This window comes from Sander lucioperca, chromosome 10 (assembly GCF_008315115.2).
Source record: "Sander lucioperca isolate FBNREF2018 chromosome 10, SLUC_FBN_1.2, whole genome shotgun sequence".
NCBI classification, from domain to species: domain Eukaryota; kingdom Metazoa; phylum Chordata; class Actinopteri; order Perciformes; family Percidae; genus Sander; species Sander lucioperca.
The window spans coordinates 28,065,527-28,088,793 of record NC_050182.1 but is presented as its reverse complement, the minus strand read 5'-3'; the positions used below and the strand labels follow the sequence as shown (position 1 = coordinate 28,088,793).

The window sequence follows — 23,267 nt, the reverse complement described above, 5'->3', positions numbered from 1 at the left end:
GTGGATTCTCAACATAGGCAGTATTACAGTCTTTCAAGTCTGCAGTTGTAAGTGTTAATAAATTGTTAATATATAGATTGTGGTCTAGTTGTTTTGCAGGGAAGTGTTGTTGAATGGTCCAATGAAGGAGTGTCTCTGCCAAATTAAGTTAAAAAGATCATCTGACATCTGTCATGCTGGAGGAGGATAAACACCAGCCAGCCTTTTTTAACAACAAACATTGACTGACCATAGCTATATATATATATATATATAAAGAACCAGGTTATTTTCAGAACCAGGTCAACCATACATTACATCTTTATGTATGTTAGGTGACAGCATGCTTTCCCAGAGTAGACCCAGAATCCAAGGAAAGACGTGTTGGTTATCTGCCGTATGACCTGCTGTTGCCCTATGACCCCTTCCTGTTGGCTCTTTTGGGGTTTTAGTAGTAGTTGCCATAGTAACCGAACAGCTAATAGGGTTGAGCTGTTGCTGCAGGCGCAGGAATGGCAATAATGCATGCAGTGAGGTCCTGTCTGGATTTACTGCTCTGCTACAGTATGTATGCCTTTGGGTTATCTTAACCAAACTCTGGAAAGTCAGTAGGTTATTTCAGTTGGGTAACACAACTTGGCTATGTTCAGAAACACAGGACAATAATTTCTACATTCATAACTTTTTAAAGAGGATTTTTTATAGTGCATTTTCACCTTTATGGTATAAACTGACAGGAAATATGAGGAAAGGGGTATGAGATGCAACAAATGTCTGGAAGTGAACCAGTGACTCAATTTACAAATAACTCTACAAGACAAAATCTGTATCATCTGTTTTCAACTATTACAGATGAAAACATTTAAATGACAACCTAGGAGAAATTAGGAAATTAGGAAAATTAGAGAAATATTTGAGAACATCATGTCTTGCATGTGTTTGTAGCCTAAATGACTCAACAACAAGCGATACCGAAGTGATTTGAGTCCTATTTTTTTGCCTAAAACCAAACGGACTGAACCTGAGATTGACCAGGGCACTAAAAATGAAATGCAGATGTTGATGAAATGACATGCTCAAGTGTAGCGTACAGGGTGAAAAGATATATCGCGTTGCGCCATCATCCCTTAAATCTGCTCAGTTCTCTCCCAGACAAGCACATTCCTGGGGCCCACTGTGAATGCAGCCCTCATACAGATGGGCCTTGAGAGCCACCCTGTCAGAGCAGAAATGAGTCCAGATGGCTGGATCCTGCTGTGAGGGGCTGTGGATGGAGTGAGTAGTAGTCTGTGTGGCTCAGGCCAAGCTTGACTGGATGCTTTTTCACACTGAGGGCCCCTGACGTTCCCTCAGTACCACCTCCAGGCTCTCGGGTTACAGCCAGGGTGAGGACATTCACATCGTCCCTGTTATTCTTCAAGAGCGTTAATCTGGTTGTATAAAGAGCAATGAAACAGTTATATTGATGGCTGGTCTGGGGGGAAAGTGATTTACATGAGCTCACGACTGGCCAGTTGATTGATTGTTTGGCCGCATATTCAGTAGTGTTTTCTTGGAGGTCATTCCCACATGTAATGCAGACATATACACACACACACACACACACACACACACACACACACACACACACACACAACAGCACATTTGGAGTAAAGGCAGCAGTGTGAGAGCTGAGATGCTTTACTGTCACCAACTCTGCCACCGCTGCAGGAGCCCTCAGCACCTTCATCAGCTTCACACGCTGTCTTCAGATCACGTTCAGAGTCGCACACTGAATCAATCTGGGTCTGGTGCGACGGGCTCCAGTGCAGTTTATGTCCTCCGTATGAATGCAGCAGCAGCAGAGAGAAAAGTCACTTTTCATGAGTAACAGAGGATGTGGGACAGCAGACCACCTGGGTTTGCTTGCGGAAATCTGTCTCCTGTTTCAGAACACTTATACTGCCCCAAGATACTTTTCTGTGTGTTATTCTATACCTTGTTCTGAGAGCATGGAGGGCTTGAGGGGGGTAGTTATTGCTATGCTTTGTGTCTATAGAGTTACTGATGATAAATACAGTAGGAATGTATCTTCAGAGTATTTGTTTCACTACAGATTTCAATTTGCAAACCATAAATGTGTGTGCAATGAAGTAACCACTTTGTATTGTGTTTGCTGCTTTAAGCTCTCTCTCTCTCTCTCTCTCTCTATATATATATATATATATATATATATATATATATATATATATATATATATATAGAATGATTCATATTTTATAAGCTGATCATGTGTTTTGTATGTAAAACCTGAATCTGCAAAGAAACATCTTACCCTGGTTGCTAAATAAATGTAATGGGGTAAAAAGAACAAAATACCCCTCAAAAAGTGGGTTAGAAGTATAAAGTATAAAATGGAAATACTCAAACAAAGCACTCTAAAACTGCACCACCTCCCCAAGTACAGTACTTGACTTGTTACATTCCACCAATGGTTTCTGTTTCTCTCTCACACTATGTGCCAATTGGGAAGGTCAGTCATTTGCAGTAGCTAGATGCTCAAGGATATATTACAGTAATGTTTTTATCAACAACAAAAAAAGAATTATATCATTTCTATCCATCATACATTAACTAAACACCCTATCCATACCAGAGTATCTTTATGTATCCTTGTGGAGAAAATTCCTCATTATATTTTGTGTAATATGGATGTAGTGCTATACATTTGACTTTATAGTGCTGTCAGTCTAACTGCATCAGAACTGAACAATTTATTTTTTTCATGTAATGTGAATACGAAATAGTATAGTTCCCCCAGTATCAGAAAGTAAAATGTCATTGTTAGCTGAGCCGAAGAAGTTTCAGACAGTGGAGGTGGTTTTGTTGCTAGAGTAAACAGGTGGTGACTTCATCCCATGTGCCTCTTGGCTGGGGGTTTCCGCCCCATATCATGGAGCCCATCAGATCCTGTAACACTCTGATTGACAGGTGAATGGCACCAATGACAAGCAGCCCCCATCCCCCCCAGGGGCCAATGTGGCACAAAGTGAATGGATAAGAGTGGGAGGGAGAAAGATCGCCTTTGAACCTAAAAAGACTATTTTCCCCTTCTTCTACTTCTCCTTTTCTCCCAGTCTCTCTGTGTGCCATTCTCCTCACTTTTCTTTCTTTTCTCAGTGTGGGTGTTTTGTTCTTGTGAGTTTTGTGGCTGGTGGAGCTCGTTGACTCGGGGCAAAATAAAATGCAAGGAAAGTTAAATTAAGTCTTTTCAGAGGGACATGGAGGAATGTGTCAGTCAGCTCACAGGCCCGAATTTGTCAGGGTGGTTTTAGAGAGAAAATGTAAGTATATACCCCTTTGATTGTCATGAAACTAATATTGCGTTGCATAACTACAATTTCAATGACTTTCAAATTTAAACTTAAGCTGAATGTTAGCTGTTTCCCAGTAAAGGGATTAATGAACATAAGCCCTACATTTCTTGTCATTTGATCACTTTTAAGAAAATGTATTTTAAAATAATGCTGCTTTTCACAACAACTGTGAAATGTAATCTGGTACTGATGAGCAGGATTATAATCATTGATTTGTTTTATGTTACCTGAGACAAATACTCACAATAACTGACTTTTTGATGGATTGCTTTCCACTGGTTATTCACAAAGCAATGACTGCTTCTGTCTACACAGAGATTGTTTGCTTTCTTGTGCCCGGCCTTTGTAACACATCCTCTTCCATCTCAGTTTCTACCGATAAGTGAAACTTATCGTTAAGTGTTCCCTTTCACAGCTGCCCATCACCATCCAGTGAACCCAAACAAGGATTGCTCTCTTGACTTGGTTTTTCCTCTAATAGGCAAAGGGAGATAAAAAAGAAATGAGAATAGACAGGAAGTCAAAGCTTCATTTGAATCCTCACAGTTACTTTAATTAGTCATCACTGGAGCTGCCTTCAAGAAAAAGTTTGACATTTTTAAAAACAATTTATGTTTTTACACTTTGTTTTTTGTAGGGATAAAACAAATTAGATATATGTTAATATGTGAGCTTTAGAGGGGCTGGTAGGTGGATTTTGTTACCTTTGGATAGAGCCAGGCTAGCTGTTTCTCCTTGTTTCCAAGTAATATCACTTCTATGTATTTATCACATGAATTTGAAAGCTATTAACAATGGCCAGACTCTTGGCCAGTGCACATTTTAGCAAGTAGACAGCTGAATAGGATCTTATCATTGAGTGGTGAGAAGACCTTTGCCTTGGTAAATCTCCTTGTCACTGTGCAGCTGCTGGTTGTCTACACTTATCAAATGCAGCTCCACAAACCACCGAATCCAGTCTGTTGACCTTTCACTCTTTCTCTCTCTCGCAGCTGTAGGCTTTGAACTTTACAACTGCTCCACATCCAATCAAGATTCAACCCCTTTAAACCCCACATTTCCTCCCACTGGCTGCAAGAAACCGGCCCACCTGCAATCAAACTCTGTGTCTGGTCTGCACAGGTCTGGATCCTATGCTTTTCCCTAAAATATGAAATGCTTTCTGGGTCCTGGGGATCCGAAGCATTTCTTCCTCAGCCAAAAGTACTTTGACCATGACCCATTTCAGCTCAGCCAGGCCTATAGCAGCTCCATGCCATCGGAAGGATAAGTGCTTGCAGTATAGGCTCCAGCGTGAGCACATGGTACTAACCAGCTCTTGAGTCTTGCCTGCCTGCCATCTGGAAAATAACAGCTTTAAGCAGGTCCTGCCAGTAATTACCCTGCAAACTCTGCACAAAGGCACAAAATACACTGTGGTGAAATCTGGATAATTGATGGAGACAGGCAACAGCACTTGATAGTCTATTCCAAGGAGTGAATAGTCTAGTTTTGGCTCAAAACACTAAGGTTTGAGAATTTGTATTTTGTTTAAGTTGATGTACCGTAGAAAATAAAATGAACAGAAGGTCCATAGCTGGGACAGTGCAACATTTAATATATAAAATATGTTTGTTGTTGTATCCTTACAAAAACGATACCTGGCCACGTGGCTGCACCTAAAATCTGACACTTCTGATGACATGTTTTATTATTTATAGTCAGAGATGTACAGTATCTTTGGGTTTCAGGTTTATAGGCCTATGACAACAAACACACGATGACATGGAAAGTACCAGAAATTAAAGAAATAGCTTAAAAATTATTTTCTTTGTAGAGAGCTGGATACAAGGATTGATTTGATACCACTGTCATATATGTACAGTTAAAATGACGCTACTGCCAGCAGCTGGTTCAGTTAGCTTAGCTTAGAGTAAAGACTGGAAACAGGGAAACAGCTAGCCGGCTCTGTCCAAAAGAAACGAAATCCACCTACCAGCACCTCTAAAGATCACTTATTAACATGTTAAACATTGTTATATCTCAGTAATAAATGTAACTTATTATCCGTACAAAAACCAAGGTATAAAAATGGGGTTATGTGCAGGATTAATTCTTGGGCGGGCGCAGTGACTTCCTGGAGTCTCTGGTTGCCTGGTAACCTCACAGTGACAACAATTAACATGTTAATTAATGAGCTTTAAATGTACTGATAGGCTGGTTTACTTACCTTTGGACAAAGCCAGGCTATCTTTTTTCCATTAAGCTAAAGACACCAGTACGCTCTAACAGAACAGTCATTTGGGGGGCTGTGTCCGACCAGTATTGTAACTTTCCCAAAACGTACAATCCAAACATCATGCCCATTTTGTCCAGGTTTGCAGAGGTGAGAAAGTTGGCGGGGGCGCATACTTTTCCCTGAAGCTCTCTCATTCTTTAAATGCACATTCTTCACAACTATTTATGTCACTTTTCGCTTGTACAACACTATGAATGTTTTCGAGGAAATTTTTTGAAAGTGTTATCCCCATTATTAACAATGATCACGTCTCCTTCCTCTTCATGTCGGCAGGATTTCCACTCTGCCTTTGAGTGTGGCCATTTGGAACAGCTGTAAACCCTTTTGCCCGCCAATGTGGTCAGAGGACACGTCGTCTGAACTAGTTATTTTCGAGCATACCCCAACCTTTACCTGCTGCTGGCTGTGGCTTCATATTTAGCGTAAAGACATCAAAGTGATGTTCTCATCTAACTCAACAAGAAAGTGAATAAGCATATTTCCAAAAATGTTTAACTACTCCTTTTAATGATTTTGACATCATATGGAACTAGACTTCATCCTGCGATGGGATCACACCAGCCGCAACGCTGGTAAAAGCAAAATGTGTAACATTTGTCCCACATATGCAGCACACAACTCTGGTTTTATTTAAATCAAAGCCACCACTGTTTATAGGGAGGACAGCTTCTCCTCAAGCAGACAGCTTTATACTTTTCATGAAATAGTTGCTCGGTGTGAAAATTTGTTTCCAGGGCTTGCTTTCCACACATTGGTATAAATCACTGAACAACCACATCCACTCCTTCGGTTTGAACCACTGCCTGGACCTGACAAAACATAAAGCTGATTTACATTGTCCATCCTCCAAAATTTCATTTTCAATTAGAACTCTATCACAGGCTAAGCTGGAAACTGTTACTTAGTGTGTCTTAAAAAATAAATTGTTTGCAGCTGAGAGTCAAAAGTAGAGGAGGGAAAATTTGGGGTGGGGGCAAACAAGCGGCAAAGTCCCCCCGGTGAAATGCCATGTTTAGGCTGATGCACAGGAAACAGGTTCTTACTCGCCAGGAAACGCAGTGGCAAGCACGGGCCGGCTTATATTTCCCCTTCTGCATTCAGATGGGCCTTGTTAGTGCGGAGACACCAGGGCTCCAGCTTTTGTTAATACAAGGCCAATAGTAAACAACACTGCAACGTTTTTAAAGACTTTAAGTGCTTGTGATGGCTGAGTGGTATGTTGCCCCCACCCTCCCCCCAGACAACGGTCCTGATGTGAAAGAGCTGAAACTAATTTATGTGCAAGTCAGGGGAATGACTTCTCCAACTTGAAATTTGTGGCTGCATTTTAAGAGTACTTCAAAAATAGATTTTACATTTTTGTCCCTATATATTGTGTGTTCTTTTCTTTCCATTACTGAATGATTTACCTTAAACCCACAAAGGAGAAAGATACCTATAACTATGCCACAATGAATAGAAACAGGATTTGATGGCTAAAACTATTACCCAAGGATAACTTTGGATGAATTTAATGAGGAATAGTTGAAGGTAAACTCAAGCTCTGCTCATGGTGAGATGTAATTCAGATTAAATATTAAACATTAAAACCAATACTCTGAATCATAAATTACTTGCATGAAGGGCAAACAAAACAAAATAAACAGTTAGTGTTTTTTTTCTTTAGAGACCTCAAGGGTGAAGGCTAGTGTTACACCTTGACATTGTGCAACATGGTGACCTTTACTCAGAGCGCTGAATAAAGTGCAACAGCTGCCAGCAAAGAGGGAGCACCTGAATTTAGCTGAACCTGAATTCTCTAAGAGTCTAAAGTGACTGACATCAGATATTCCTCAAGCCACAGTAAAGTCAATAGTCTCAAGTTTACATTTTGAATGGTGCAACTAGACAAGCTTTACAATAAATAAGAATTACTCATTTATTTATCAAGTCATGTGGAAAACCTAAGAAGTAATGTGTTTGAAAGTTATACTACTGTATCTCAGCTTTGAAATACTACAGGATACATGTAAAACTAAAATCTAAATTTCAAAGCTGGAGAAGCCAGCTGTGACAGTACTTAGAAGACCTATTTTCATGCAGACATTTTGACTTGTCACAGCAGGAGAAACACATTTTTTTCCAGTAAGCCAGGCTTACTGGAACAAAATGTGTTTATTGCACAATACCAGGACCCAGCTGGCACTAGCTCACCCAAATGGAATTCAGTCCTTTTTAATGTTACCAAAATTACACCTGCTGTGACAAGCCAAAATGTCTCCTGTGAAAAAAGGCCTACTTAGGGGGAAAAAAATATTTTATTCCCAAATTAATTAAAGGTGTGTCCTTACCTATAGGTATCTTTTTTTCAGAACAAATTGAAGTACTTCTATAGAAAGTAGCAAGTCCTCCAAACCATGCGACGATATTGGTGCGTTTGCTGTCCTCATATCTAAATTGGAGAGTGTAATGGTCATGGTTTTATAAACGTCGTTAACATTGTGAAATTGTTGCAGTTTGGTTATGTTTAGGCACCTAAACTACTTTGTTAAGTTTAGTAAAACATTGTAGTTTGGGTTAAGATCAGACGTTACTTCACTTCCGGTTATGCTTGTGACGCTAAATGTGACGTAGCTCCGTTTGTTCTGTTTGTTTACTTTTTATTTTCAAACAGACTTGAACCCTGGTCTCCTAGGTCCTGTGTCTGTTCGACCCATCCACCACCCCAAACGTCCTTATACGGAACTTTGCAGTCCTATACTTTGTCACATTACTTTATGCTTTGCTCCCGTCATAATTACTACGGCCACTAGAGGGCACCACCACTATAAACGTAAATATGAGTCGTAATTGCTGCTTGAACAAATGACTTATGGGAGCGTTTTTCAGAGGAGGACAGTCTCATAGAAAGCCTTTCTGCATAGTTCAGTTCAAACATGCATGCAGAGTTATCTCATCTACTGTTATACCTAGCGTGTATATGCAGGTTTTTTAAATGTGGGGAAATCTGCGTAACTGGTGGTTAATTAGGGGTCCAAGCCCGAGTCTGCAAGAACCAGCGATACCAAGAGCTACGCCGTTCGCACAGCAGGGCTGTGGAACCCTATTGTTTTTGTAAGGATTAATCATCATCATTATTCTTCTCCGACTACAGCCTAAACCGTACATGGTGGGGGGTTGTCATTTTCAGGACTCAGGACCTCAGGCGCAACAATTCACCCACTTCCAGGCGCTATAGCAGAAAAAAACTGCGTTTGGCCCTTTAACTCCCACACCGTACACCGGACAGTCAAAAACCATACATCTACGCGTTCCCTGGATCCAACTGAATCTCCTGATAAAAAGATAGAAACTTTTATGCGTGAAAAATCTCGATTTATCAAAAACCTACTTTTTCGAACTCCTCCTAGACCGTGCGACCGATTGGCACGAAATTTGGCAGGTAGCATCTCGAGATGGGCCGGACAAAAAAGTTAATAAAATAATTTTAATAGGATAAAAATTGCGCATATTACGCACAAACAAATTTGTGTAGCTAACTATGAAAACACCAACTTTGCCCTATTTCGGCCAAAATAAATGCCATCAACGCCAAACTTTAGATTCTTGTTTGACATGACCCTCTGAAGATCCCCCACGCGTTTTACGAAAATTGGTCACTAGGGGGCGCTACAAGTACAAAAAGTTTATATCTCATGAACGGCTCATCCGATTTTTACAAAATTTGATGGGTACCATCTAGGGACACTCATGAGGCCATCTCTAGAGTGGGGTACTGAGGGGTCAAAGAGGGTGTGGCCTATGGGACCAAAGTCTAGATTCACCACTTACACTAATGTGAACAACTTTAAATTTACAGGGTAGATGGACAATGGGTCATGGACCACACCTATATATATAACGCTATAATGTTTTTTGCCTTTAACTCCCACATTACACATCGCACATTAGCAATCCTTACATCCACGTGTTCCTTGAATCAAGCTGAATCACATGATATAGGCCACACCCATTTCTGCTTAAAATCTTTTTCGCAATATCGCGCAATGCGTAAAACCAATTTTTTCGAACTCGTCCTAGGCCGTGCGACGGATCAGCACGAAACCTGGTAGGTAGCATCTCCAGATGGACGTGACCAAAAGTTACTCAAGGAATTTTGCTACGTTAAAGTATGCGCATTTGATGACCAAACAAATTGTCCTAGCTAGCTACCACACACGTATCATATCTCGGCCAAATTAAATGTTATCAGCAAAGAACTTGAAATAATTGTTCAACATCCCACTACGATGCTCTGTACCAAATTTGGCGAAGATCGGCCTTTAGGGGGCGCTATAAGCAACGTTTATTTGTTTTGGCCATAACTCAATGCATTTAAATGGGAAATTTGCAATTGCAATATCTCTGCCACAGTGAATGCAATCAACATGAAACTTGTGCTCGTTCGGCATGCCGCTCTGAGGCTCTGTACCAAATTTGGCGAAGATCGGCCATTAGGGGGCGCTATAATCAACGTAGACGAGTTTTGTCCCTTTTACTCAATCTATGTTAATGGCATATTTGCAATGGAAATGTACCACAGACCTTGCAGCTCACACTTCTCAATATTTACTGATGTTTGCCTCCTACCGTTAGGTTTTGGTTTTTGCTTTTGCGTGCTCCCCTAGTTTTTTACAATAAACAAACTTCTTAACCCACCTGACAAAGTTTCTACAACCTTCACAGTGGACAAATGCAACTCTTTTCTCTCATTTTTTCAATCCAAAATCAACACCATTCATAGGCGCCAATAACGTGCAATTAAACATTGCAGTTGGTGCTAAGTGGAGCGTCTGTCATAGTGTGATTGGTTATGTTGGTGTCATTGATTCTCAATTTCCACGAAGCACCCATGGAGGAAAACATAAATCGGCGCCTATGACACCATTTACAACAACTTGAGCACCTCCCCTGCTCCTTCAACCACCACACCTGCCTCCCCCCCTCCACCCTCTCGGTCACTCTCTCATTTCTCTCTGCTGTCCCCTGCGGTCAGGGGGATTAAGAAGTTTGTTTATTGTTGAGAATTGTTAAAGGTAGTCTGTATATGCATGCAGGTGAACTTTTGACTGCTACGTTTGCAACGGCGACTTACCGCAGACGTCGCGGCTCGCACCTCTCGATATTTACCGACGTTTGCCTCCCCGCCGCCCGGCTTCGGGTTCCGCTTTCACGCGCTCCCCGGGGCGTCGGGGGCGACTGGCGTGGGTGGCTTGGGCCCCGTCATAACTGCTTGCAGTTCTAGTTTTTTTATATCTGTTACTTATTCAGTCTGTCTTGCAAACTTGGTGCAGACTATATTGAACCATGTTCGAATACTACTTGCACGGAGAGTGATGAAATTTGCTGCTGAGATAGCATAGCATCGCGTCAGAGCTGGAGCCAATAAATACCCGAGACTACTGCAGAGTCATTTGTCCCGGGAATGAATGATAATTGTAATTAGCATTTTTAGCAATTTCCCACTAAAGACAAAAGCCAGATGTTAGTGGGAGACTGTTCTTAGGCACAGTGGTGCTTTGAGCTAAATGCAAATGTCAGATACTAAAATGCTCACAATAACAATGCTAACATGGATCAGGTTGGCTGATGCTATGCAGGTAATGTTTACCATTTTTCATATTTCAAATACCAAAAAGCAAAAAGATCTTAAGAAAAACCACAAATATCAATCTCATGGTGGTGCTAGAGGAAAAGCCAGGTAGTCAGTAGGATTCATTCTCTGGGGACCATGAAGGGCTGTACAAAAAAAGGCAATCATATAAACATAAATCTATGTATATACATATACAGTATTATGGAAATACAGTAGCATATTATCAAAAGCCAGAATGTGCAATAATAATAACATTTATAGTCAGAGAGAAGAGAGGATGACAGCTGACTGAGGCTCCTGTAGACAGAAATTTCCTGTTTGCTTTCCCAAGTTCGAGGGTCAGAGCTGGCTGGATGCCCACACAAACCCAGAGCTGTCTCTCTGCGATGAAAAAGACCACCTCTGTGTGAAGGCCTGCTACGATGGTGGCGAGCAATGAACAGTCTATGAATGAATCACGCCATGGAGCTCAGGGCTAAGTTAAAGTTAATATGAACAACTAGAGTTGATTGTCTTGTATTCTGTGTGTGCATGTGAGTTGGAGAGGGATGAAGAAGAGAAATACTGCTCTCTGACTGAGCTCAGTGGGGTTTAAGCTCAGTGTACATGTTTGCCGTGTTTATAATTTTTTCTCACAGGCAAACTGATGACCTGAGCTGCCACTCATGTGTGGTCAGCCATGGAACGTGGTGCGTTAAGGGGCTGCAATTCGAGCTGAACACTGCAGTAGCGCTAGGGTGACGCCAGAAACCTTTTAACCCTTACTTGTAAAGTTTAACCAGTTTTTGATCTTTTTTTGATTAAAACTTACATTATGTTCAAAATCAATATAAATATGAATAAAAACACGTTTTAGTTAAAGGTAGAGAGGCAAAAACAAAAGTCTAGCTAGCCTTGTGTAATAATGGATGATTGCCTGTAGGAGAGTCAACAGTCAACACATAATTTAAAATGTGTTTGAAAATAAAACCTAAAGAGCTTTGTCTCTGTAGCTTGGTTTGATATTATATTGACCATTGACAACTTCAAAAACTTCTAACTTTCTCACTATCACAAAGTGATGTTCACAAGCAAGTTTAAAAGTTCACAGTTCAAGAACACATCACCCTTCTTGATATAACTCTGGACTGAGCAGTATTTATTCTTTGCTGGCTGACTTTGCATCACTTGTACACTCCTTCTCACTTTTGGTTGTTTCCATCTGTTTGGGAGGAGGTTAGAAGTTGACTGGCAGAGGTCCTGCTCTCTGAAAGTCAGCGGCTCGCTGGAGGGGCTTGTTTCTCTCGGGGGTGAAACACCCGCCCGTCGATCACCCTGACAGAGCTGACAGCCATTAAGCCAAACCAGAGGAGTTCCTGCCAACAATCAAAGGGCTTTTCATTGAAGGAATCCAGCTCTGGCCTGTCATCGGGGAGGGTGCGTTCCCAGCTGGAAGGGGATACTCTGGATATCCACCCTCCCCCCTTTTTTTTTAAGTCTGGTCAAATCCATTGCATTGGTCAAGAGCACATGCTCCACCTTCTCTCTCTCTCTCTCTCTCTCTCTCTCTCTCTCTCTCTCAAAAACAAGAAAACAACAACAGTATATCAATATAAAACCGTAAGTGTCAAATGTAAGAAAGAAAACAAAGACAAAAAAACAAAACAAAAACATGAAAACGACAAAGTAGAGGACTAAATGACAATGTAGAGTAAACCGTGAGGAGATGACCTACAGATGTTACGTGTTGTTGTGCTGGTTGTCTCTCAGGTTAGTGACAGGCACTCACATTTTTCTCTCTCTCTTTTTCTCTCTCTCTATCTCTCTTCCCTTAAAAAGTCAGTTTGTCGTCTAATTCAGCTGTTGTCAACAATGCAATTCAGCTGTGTTGTGGGGCATTAAGTAGATTTTTTATTGTCAATTTCCCATTCAACCTGATTTCTACATTTATTTTCATTGGGGATACTGTTTACTTGCTCCCCAGTAATGCCAGTGCCCTTATTCACCACTTGAGGGAGGCAAAACTAAACAAAATGTCAAGTAGCAGAATGGCTGCAACCAATTCAGTAATATTTACATACAAATTAACACATCATATGTTAACGTTTACCATGCTTTTGTGTCCAGATGGAAATCTTTGCCACCATACATGAACACTTTTAATCCTGCCTTACCCTTTCCTATAGTCAGATAACTTTATTTATTGAAGTTTAAAAAAAAAAGAGAGATGACTCATGTGACAACTATCAATTAACGTCATTGTCCATTATTCTGATGATTATTTTCTTGATGAATCAATTCATTGTTTGGTCTATTAAACATCATAAAATAGTGAAAACGCCCATCACTGTTTCCTAGAGCCGAAGATAGGTCCCTATGATACAATGATATAACACAATGAAAAGCAGCAAATCCTGACATTTGAGGAGCTAATATTAGCAAATGTTTGGCATTTTTTGCATCAAAAATCACTTACTTGTTGCTGAATAATTTTCTGCCAATTGATTAAACAACTAATCGTTTTAGCTCATATGTTCCTAGTAAAGAATTAATTTAAAAATAAAATCCCAAATTCATCAAATCTATAAATGCGAATTAAAAAACACAGGCATAAACATGCATAATACATTTAGTTTATTATTTCAGTTCCAGTCAGATGAATGAGTAAAAGCTTCATGTGAGAGATTGCTTACTGTTGCTCAAGAATCTCGCAATCGTTTGCTTAAAACACTTCTAACCCTGAATCTACATCCTTTGAGGAGTGTGATACTCTGATGTGATGTTGTTGCTGCACTAATAAACGTAAAAAAAATAGTGTTTTGTGTTTAACATCTCTACATTTATAAAGTGTGCATTGTAATCACACCAATCTGATTCATTATGTTAATTTGAATACACACAAAGCAAATATCAACAAGCTGTTGTAACATTTCTTTCTTCACTTGCAGCACAGTGTCAGACTCGAGCCCTGTCTGATGCTTCACTGGGTCTACTATTACATAACCAGTGAGCCGCCTGCATGAATCAATTATTCATCTCCATGTCATAACACTGTGGATGCTTTGATTATGACAGACAGCCATGCAAGGCAGTGCAGTAAACGGCAAAGAGCAAACACACACCAATCTTCACTAAAAAAAAATCAACTAGGTCACATGTTTCATTAGCAATATGGTATTAAATTAATTTATTGTGTTTCTAGTCATTAAATGATTGCTTTATGTTTGTTGGATATGACTCAGAGAAAATTCTGATAAATTAAATAAACACATGTTGGTCCAATGAGAACAAGATGTGTTAAAACAATGATTCTGACATTATTTGATTTTATGGAGTAGTAGGCTACGTCCCAATTGTATGCACACTGCATGCAACAGTGCATACTTTGTAAGGGCAACTGCAGTACATACTAAAAGTAAAAAGAAAAATGTGTGCGATTTGGAACTCAGCGCAAGTCTCTTGCTCTTCCTTGAATTAGTCTGACAATTGCGGCGTTGGCCCTTACCAACAGAAGTTCCCAAATCTTGTTGTGTCTCCAGTTAGATTTTTGTTGGCGTCTCCGTGTAAATCACCCTCTGATGTTTGTATTCTTTTGCACAAGATAGAAACGTCATCAACACGCCCAATCGCTCACTGTGAATCCTCCAGACAATGAGCTTCTCTATTCACACACAGGCTCAATTGGATATTACGCAGACTTTGTACTCAGGAGCACACAGGGTAACGTTGGTTTATTGTCCGGTATAACAGATTCAGACATTTGCGTTCTCACATACAGCTCTTCTAGGTAGATAAATTCAGGGTTGCAGTGCATGTGTGAAAGAGGCTCTGGGAAGGAACAGGCTTTGTTAATCCTGTTGAACATTTGCTACTCCTCCCTCAATAGGTATAAAACATATTGTAGATACAATTTATCCTAGAGCACTATACAAAATAATGTAGGAAACCATCAAAGTAAATAATGTAATAATGTAAATATTATGCTGTCAATTTAATTAAAATTGCTTTAACTTTAATGAAGGCTTAAGATAAGATAAGATACACATGTATTGTTCCCTAGCGGGTTATTTGGTTGTTGCAGCATTCAGATAAATAAATAATAAGAGATACTCAATCTAAAATAAGAATAAAATATAAATATATATATATATATATATATATATAAAACTGTATATAAAATATAAGCTATTCAAGAACATTTGGAGACAAAACGACATAGTAAAGTGGGTGGTGCTGATAAAGTGACAGTGGTGTGATACTGTAGCAGCAGAGTCAAAGTAAACCGTATGCACCAGATACAGCATATGTTATGATTAAAGTGCCAATCCGTAAAAGTGCTTCAGGCTACATAACTTTCAGAATGTAACACGGTCTCGGCCGGGATTGCCTCTACACGGCTCCCACCTCTCACATCAAATGGTGGCAGCTAGCACTGCTAGCCGCACTAATGGTACTAACAGCTCTAATAATAGCAACAGTGCTAAAAGACTGCATGAAAAAACAGCCCTTGGCACTTAGAAAATCAACACAAGCCTATTTCATAGCAGTAAATGGCTGAAGTCTTTCCACCTGGGGTTCCCAGCTAGCCGTGGTCAGTCCAGGGCAAACAGATGAGGGCAGATATATTTTCTTTTGTGTCAAAGTGTTTCAGGCATCTCTTGTAAGCCTTATCAAGGCAGGTGTTGACTGACTACAGTGGTTGGTTCAAAGGTTAAGCAGTACAGCACATCTTGATTTATCAGAATCAGAATAATCAACCATAAGCATCTATTCTGGACAACTTATCTCAAATCAGAGAGAGAATGAAATGATGTTCTGTAAATGTTCAAAGGCTTGTTTGTAAGGTAGCTGTGATTGTCTCTCTGCACTCAGGGATGAAGAACAGCTCTATTGATGTCCACAGGAAATCATGAGGTTAGAACTCACTATACTTCATAATGACAGCCTGGCCTTCCCTCCTTTTGCACGTTTTAACTCTTGGCTCTGCAAAAAAACCCATCTGTGACCCAGTGATTGTACAGTGGTTAATTCCCCTGTCACTGGAGCTATAATCAAAACCCCCTACTGCTTCTGGTTTGTTTATAATGGTAAAACCTGCACACCATAGTCATAATGTACATGTTCTATTGCATAAAACAGACAGTTTGATCAATGGTAAATCCACTTGGTCAATAGGAAATTATCTGTTCAACCAACCATATTTAGAGGAAAAAAACTAAGGAGTCTGTCATGAACAAAATAAAATGCAGACAGAAGTTGTTCACTGTTGAAAGTTTGATTGGGCAGACAATCTTCGCATTTTAATTTACTCACAGCAAGAACAATTTTACTAATATGATGATCAAATGTAGCTACCAAATAGACGTTACGGTGAGATTGGTTTGTTAGCTGCTGTTTCCAAGGTCGAGAATAAACTCTGAAACTCAATTTTGCTAATATGCTTTTTTATGTTTGGTTGCACAATGAACACAAGCTGATGTGTACAGTGAATGTGGGGATGCATTTCAAACATTAGTATCTAAATGATCTGCTTACTTTTATTAGTAGTAAACAAGGATAGGTCACTCAATGGTGTATAATAGTAAAATAGTTTAATACAACCATTTAATAAGTGTTTGCATTTTTGTCTGCCCTATAGTTTCCTGTTGATTGTATTCAAGCTCTAACCTTCATGATGTGCTGGTGATTATTTGATTATTGAAGCCATCGCACGGATGCCTGCCAGTGCTATCTTAAAAAAAAAAAAAAAATTCATAATAGAGTTTCACTGTTGTATCTTTAAAAATGTATGCACAAAATAAATAATCATGAGGCAAACAAAGCTATTCCTGGTACATTACCATTAGTATTGAGAGTATGTATTAATATTTATAGTCTACTTCACACTATTACATTAGCATGGCTTTGCTCGCCACAGTCTAGTTTCTAAAAATGGATATAGGACATTTCCTCTAGATTTACAAAGCGGCAGTAAAGAGCAATCTCATTATAGTGATTATGTTTACATACAACATGTTTAATACCTTCACTGTAACTCATTCTCAGAGCCTGGTTTGGTTTTTATTTTCAGCCTCCATCTCATACTGTAAGAAATGGCCCAGGATACAAGGTGAATGAATATCTTAGCGATTATTTAACATTACACAAGTCACTCTCTCTCCATGGTGTTTGTTTATCACTGTCATTTTTTGTCAGTGTGTACATACTGTACAGTACAGAATGTCAGACTGAATAGGAGTGAAAGACATTGTGTCTGTGTGTGTGAGGGAGATAAAACAGAAACAAAAAATAGGAGTGGAGAGAGAGGGAGAGAGATCAAAGAATACGGCCCTGTATCTAAAATGAGTTTGGAAGGTTCTCCCTCCTCTCTCCATCCGGCTCACCCCTGATCATCGACCCTGAGGAGAATAAACTCAATCCATGTTAAATTATGAATTAAGGCCTGTCGTTGGCTATGGTTTGGCAGCTGGCGGTTGCATGCGCGTTCGAGCTGCACTGAGTTTTACACACTTCTCCCTTCTGCTACTGTTGCCTTACCTCGCTGCCTTATCAAAAGCAACATCAAACACTCTCCACAGATGAATAACTGGATTTAAAAGAGACTGTATGAATATGTAAATAATCTCTCGGCAATGTGCTCTCTGTGAGGCTGTGGCATGTTTGCTTTGTGGATGAGTTAACCTTTAGCATCACCTTTTTTTTCTTACTGGTGATTTTTTTGTTCACAGATGAGCTTTGTTCTTTCAGCTTCGTGATAAGATGATTTCTTAAAGTTCTTGTTAACATTTTAATTGATATTGCACTCTGTTCTCAAGCAAATTCCAAGTACATGGTGTAATCACAGAACTGCAGAGCATCAGAAATGCAAATACTGTATTTCAGTAAAAGCTATCAATATCCACATTGAAACTCAAGTATGACACGAACAATAAGAAGAAATATTTTGTACTTCAACTAGTAATAATCAGTATTGGCAAACAGCCAAATCACTGTGTGAGTGAGCAGATGTTGACATTAAACTATATGTGAGCAGTCTATCACAGACCTGCATGGTTGTCTCTGCAACATTGTCACAGCAGCATAATGTTTGTTCAGTCAGCCCGCAGGCGTAGCTCCACTTTTGCTGTTTCGGGTAGGCAGCACTGGCTGAATGCACCCTCGACCTTGGCCCTCTGCTTACAACATGTTAATATACTTTATATTTTGTTGCCTAAATGTGTTACTTTAATACTTATATCATATAATATCATCATCATATAATTGTTAATTGTTCTCCTTTTTCTTTAGTCATATTCATTCCTGTATTGTGTTTGTTTTGTTAATCACTTTGTGACTGGTACAGTGTATTCACACCATTTTGGATCCTAGTATAGTTCACACTCACACGTCTGTTGTCTTATATAGTAGTATGAGTGTCACAGTTTTGTCAGTAAACGTTCCTATAATCCACTGTTTGCAATTGCAGTAATTGTGAACAATAGCCATGGAAATCTACATAAATGTATAAATCACAAATTACAACAAATATTCAGTTTCTATGCCACAGCCTTTTATTCACAAAACCAGCTGGAGATTGATTTACTCCCTTTTATCATAAATGTAGCACTTTCTTCTCTTCTTGTCTTCTCTAATAATATCTTTTTAGTGGACAGTTATAAATACCAGGAGAAAATGCCAATTCTACATCTTGCATAAATATAGATGTAGGAGAAATAATGAATGTATAATTTTGGTAGAGTTTGTGATCGAAAATAGAAATCTTTATCTGTTCTCAACAACAATTAGTGCAGCAAAAATACGCGTACATATCAACAATTAGTTTTTCCTTTATAGTAATTTCATGCAAAGCAAATCTCATAGGGCAGTCAAAGGCATCAAGATAATGTCTAGTTTTACCATCAAATATGATACATGCAGTTTCAACATAATCGGCATGCTGCCAGAACTACAAAACACTGTGATGAATCTCAAACAATAGAAACAAATGAATACATACACATTCTACCTTATAAGAACCTTAAAATTTTTACTTTATATGTACTGTACAATACTGAAGTCTTCTAAAGGCATTGTTCAGTTTTTGGGGAAATCTTTCCTTTTTACCCAGAGTGAGACAAACTCACAGATATTTTTCATGCTGTTGTTTGCAGCTTATAGATATGTACTGTAGAACAATAAAACTAGCCAAACTTGGCTCAGCTAATGCAGATGTGTGGAGTCATCACTAGCATCCTGAGGGTTTACTGTAAAGGCCCGGACACACCGAGCTGATCGGCCGTTGGACAGTCTGGCGAGGTCAGTGACTCAAGTCTGCTGGTGTGTTCCATGCCGTCGTCCGTCCGAGGGGCCACCGTCCTTCATTTTGGCCGATTTGACATGTATAATCAGCGGGGCGGGCCCTGCCAGCAGTCGGACTCAAATGACCCATCTGATTGGTAGAGTGGTAACCCGGAAACAGGGAGCGGAATGAGCGTGACTAGAGTCTCTCAAAATCTTTTAAACTGACCTTTGTTGATCTGAAATGAAGACGGCCTATTTCTTGCTTAAAGTGCCCATATTATGAAAAAATCACTTTTTCTGGGATTTGGGGTGTTATGTTGTGTCTCTGGTGCTTCCACACACATACAAACTTTGAAAAAAATCCATCCATGCTGTTTAGAGTGAGATACGGTTTCTGAATGTGTCCTGCCTTCAGTCTCTGGGTGAGCTGTTCAAAATCGGCACGGCTTGTGACGTCACAAGCCGAAACGAGCAGGCTAACCGCAACCATCAGCTCGTAGCGTTAGCATGCTAATGCTAATGCTAACGCTAGCATGCTACCTCGTTCTCAGTAGCAAAGCACTGCTACAACACACACAAGTTCACCATAATCTACAAAAGAACTACTTACATGTGCGCCCTCATTTAGAAGTCTCCCAGCTAATCCTGCCTTGTCACTGACCAAAGTTGTAGAAACAGCCTTTCTTTTACTGTCTATGGAGCTAGCTAGCTGACATGATCTACATCTGAGCTACTGGGCATGTGCAGTGCAATCAAAGATAGTACAGAAGAAGAAGAAGAAGAAAAGAGGTCTCACTCTGTAGCTAAAACAGAGACCAGGTGAAAAGAGGATCTGCAGCAGTGAGAGAGAGCGGTGTAGTACAACAAAAATATGGTGTTTTTTGAAAATTAAACCATGTAAACCTATTCTGGTACAACCTTAAAATACAATTATGAACCTGAAAATGAGCATAATATGGCTGCTTTAAAATGTTTTCAGAAACACGTTTCGATGAACTATTTTAGTACAATATGAGATCGTATTCTGAACAAGCCGCCATGACAGTCTGTCTTTGAATTTCCAGAGAAACAAAACCCACGTGACGCGTTCATCCAATCAGCTGCCGGTTTTCATTTTTGGGCGACAATACAGATTAGCGCCGCCTGCTGTTATGGAGATGTATTACGTCTCGTCGCTTTGGTGTGTTCCGAGGCACTTTTTTGACGAATTTGGGGAGACTGATCAGCCCAACTGCCTTTTCTGCCCATGTTTGGCCGTGTGTCTGGGCCTTTACACATTGTAATCATTCACCTAACAGTAACAGTTACAGTTACATACACCCCCATCTTCAGCCCCTAGTAGTAGAAAGCGCAGGATAGAGGGGTTGTTTAGTTGAATATGTTAGTCTCATTGATCCTTTATCTGAATGAGGTTTGTGCAAGTTAGAATCTATGGCCCGACAATGGCTCTGAAATATCAGTAGCCTAACTGTGCTGTGTATTGATCACAGTAAAATTGATGGACAAAGCGACGCCATAGATTTCCACGGCGAGTGAAGTCTATTAGAAGCACTTTTCCAGTGATGGCTGAGCGTTACTGCGCTTGACAACATAGATGTGACGTGAGCAACCTGTCTGAAAGTTGTAAGTCTTCTGGTAGCTGTGCCAAGAGAAATCTCAATCATTCTGAATCTTGCAGAGACGGAGAGCATAGGTATATGTTAGGAGATAACATAGGCACAGGCTAATTATTGCTAACTAAAATGCTAGTTAGACATTAGTAATTAAACTTAAACAGCTAATGTAAGTCGAAACTGCCTGCGAGCTTCTCCTGACTATACGGTAATTTATCTACTGTGCGACAGAAAGTCATGTGGTTATGACACAATCGTTAGCCTATTTTTACAAAAAACGTCTGCTACGGAACCATAACGTGAGATACAAGGTAATGGAGCCTTTTATACATTGTCGTGTTTCTTAAGAAATAAACAATGGACAAATAAAGTCTTTAAACGCTTCAGATGTAAAGTTATTCGCTGTCAAAGTGACGCCAAAATGAATGGCAGTCAATGGAATGCTAACGGCAGGTGATGGCTTGTTAGCATCAACATGGCGCCATAGGAGGTACGCTTTGTGGAGGCTCGCTTACCCCCTTGGTATTGATAGGTCCATGGCGCTGTCCGTGGTGCTGAAGTAGCAGACGGTCCCGCAGGTCTTGGATCTGTAGTATTCTCTGAACTATATTGGCAAGGGTGGGTTGGCCTGAGGAGTTAGGATTTTATCAACCTTCCTTACAAAATCAGTACACTAACATTTGGTCTTTCACACTTATCTGCCTAATTCCTTACCTAGAGATACAAGGTTTTCATGATACACACATGCAATTCACAGAAGTTGACGGCCGAAGGCTTGGTAAACCTACAAACATTAAAAATAATGCCATGCAGCCAAAGATTTGCAACTGAGGTAAGACAGTAAGAAACATTCAGGAACAAGATCATGCTCCGATCTACATTCATAATGGCAATTTGCGTTTTTATGTGAGAGAAATCACAGTGATTCCAGTGAGTCCTGTTTTGATTTGTAAAGGCGTTCCAATGGGCTTGTGGTTTTGAGGCAGTTCCCATTAGAACACATTACAGTAATAAGTGGCCCTCTTTGGTTTCAACACTATTCTCTCATTCGTATAATGTATATCTTAGTAATGAAAAGCTTTCAGATAGATAGATAGACAGATAGACAGATAGACAGATAGATAAATAGATAGATAGATAGATAGATAGATAGATAGATAGATAGATAGATAGATAGATAGAAAGTGGAAACTGCCCTTTGAAATTTAGTTTAACTGGTATTATTCACGCTCCTGAGTTTAACACAGTGACACTTGGGAGATTTAAAAAAAATCCTTTTTGGGGAAGTGCATGTGTTCAAAATCAAACAATCAAAATCACAGGGCATGGGAAGAGTCCCATGTGAGCTATTTAATGGATAAACCTATACATGTATAGTTTTCTTTACTTTTTCCTGCAGAATCTCTGGCTGTTGATTTGTTTCTGCGTCTTCATGGGGCTCAGGACTCTGATCTGATTCAGTACTCTGATTGGACACTGAGAATCTGCGTTTCTCCTGATAGGATGAGCAGAGCTTCTGCCATTTATTTCGATTGGCATCTATCCCATCGACCATCGGCTGCAACTTCCTGTTGAGCTTCAGCATTGCCTAGGAGCGACACATGAGATTACAGTTGATATTCAAAACTCGCAAATTATGCTTTTATCTTTGTGATTTTTAAAATGAGACCCACAGTTAAAGTTTAACTTCAGACATCAAGGGTTACCTACCTGGTAAAGGGGTTTACATATCCCATCTATCCACTCCAGCTGTAAGGCAGGTAGTTCATCTTTGCGATTGCGGTCAAATATGGCCTACAGAAAGGGTGATAATCTTCTGTCATCCAAAACATTTCTCATAATTTAAAGTGCTCATATTATGCTAATTTGCAGGTTCATAATTGTATTTAGAGGTTGTACCAGAATAGGTTTATGTAGTTTAATTTTCAGAAAACACCATATATTTGTTGTACTGCACATTGCTGCAGCTCCTCTTTTCACCCTGTGTGTTGAGCTCTCTGTTTTAGCTACAGAGTGAGGCATCTCACTTCTGTTCCATCTTTGTTGGGAGTTGCACATGCGCAGTAAGTACTGCTAGCTAGTCAGTTGCAGAGTATGAGGGCGTGCCATGCAAGCAGCTAGGCAAGCATTATAACGTGTGTTATATATAACACAATAAAGGAAAGGGG

The 23,267-nt window shown here is 39.8% G+C and overlaps 1 protein-coding gene across 1 annotated transcript in view; it reads right to left on the bottom strand.

The window, feature by feature from the left end:
• Positions 1–1,198: 1,198 nt before the first annotated feature.
• Positions 1,199–23,267, bottom strand: part of pde11al (phosphodiesterase 11a, like) — a 31,584-nt gene continuing 9,515 nt past the window's right edge. The window contains exons 19-22 of the mRNA XM_031299749.2: positions 22,810–22,893; positions 22,487–22,687; positions 21,615–21,703; positions 1,199–1,409 (exon numbers count right to left, since the gene is read on the bottom strand). Of these exons, the coding sequence (XP_031155609.2) occupies positions 1,199–1,409; positions 21,615–21,703; positions 22,487–22,687; positions 22,810–22,893 (585 nt within the window). The remainder of the gene's footprint in view (positions 1,410–21,614; positions 21,704–22,486; positions 22,688–22,809; positions 22,894–23,267) is intronic.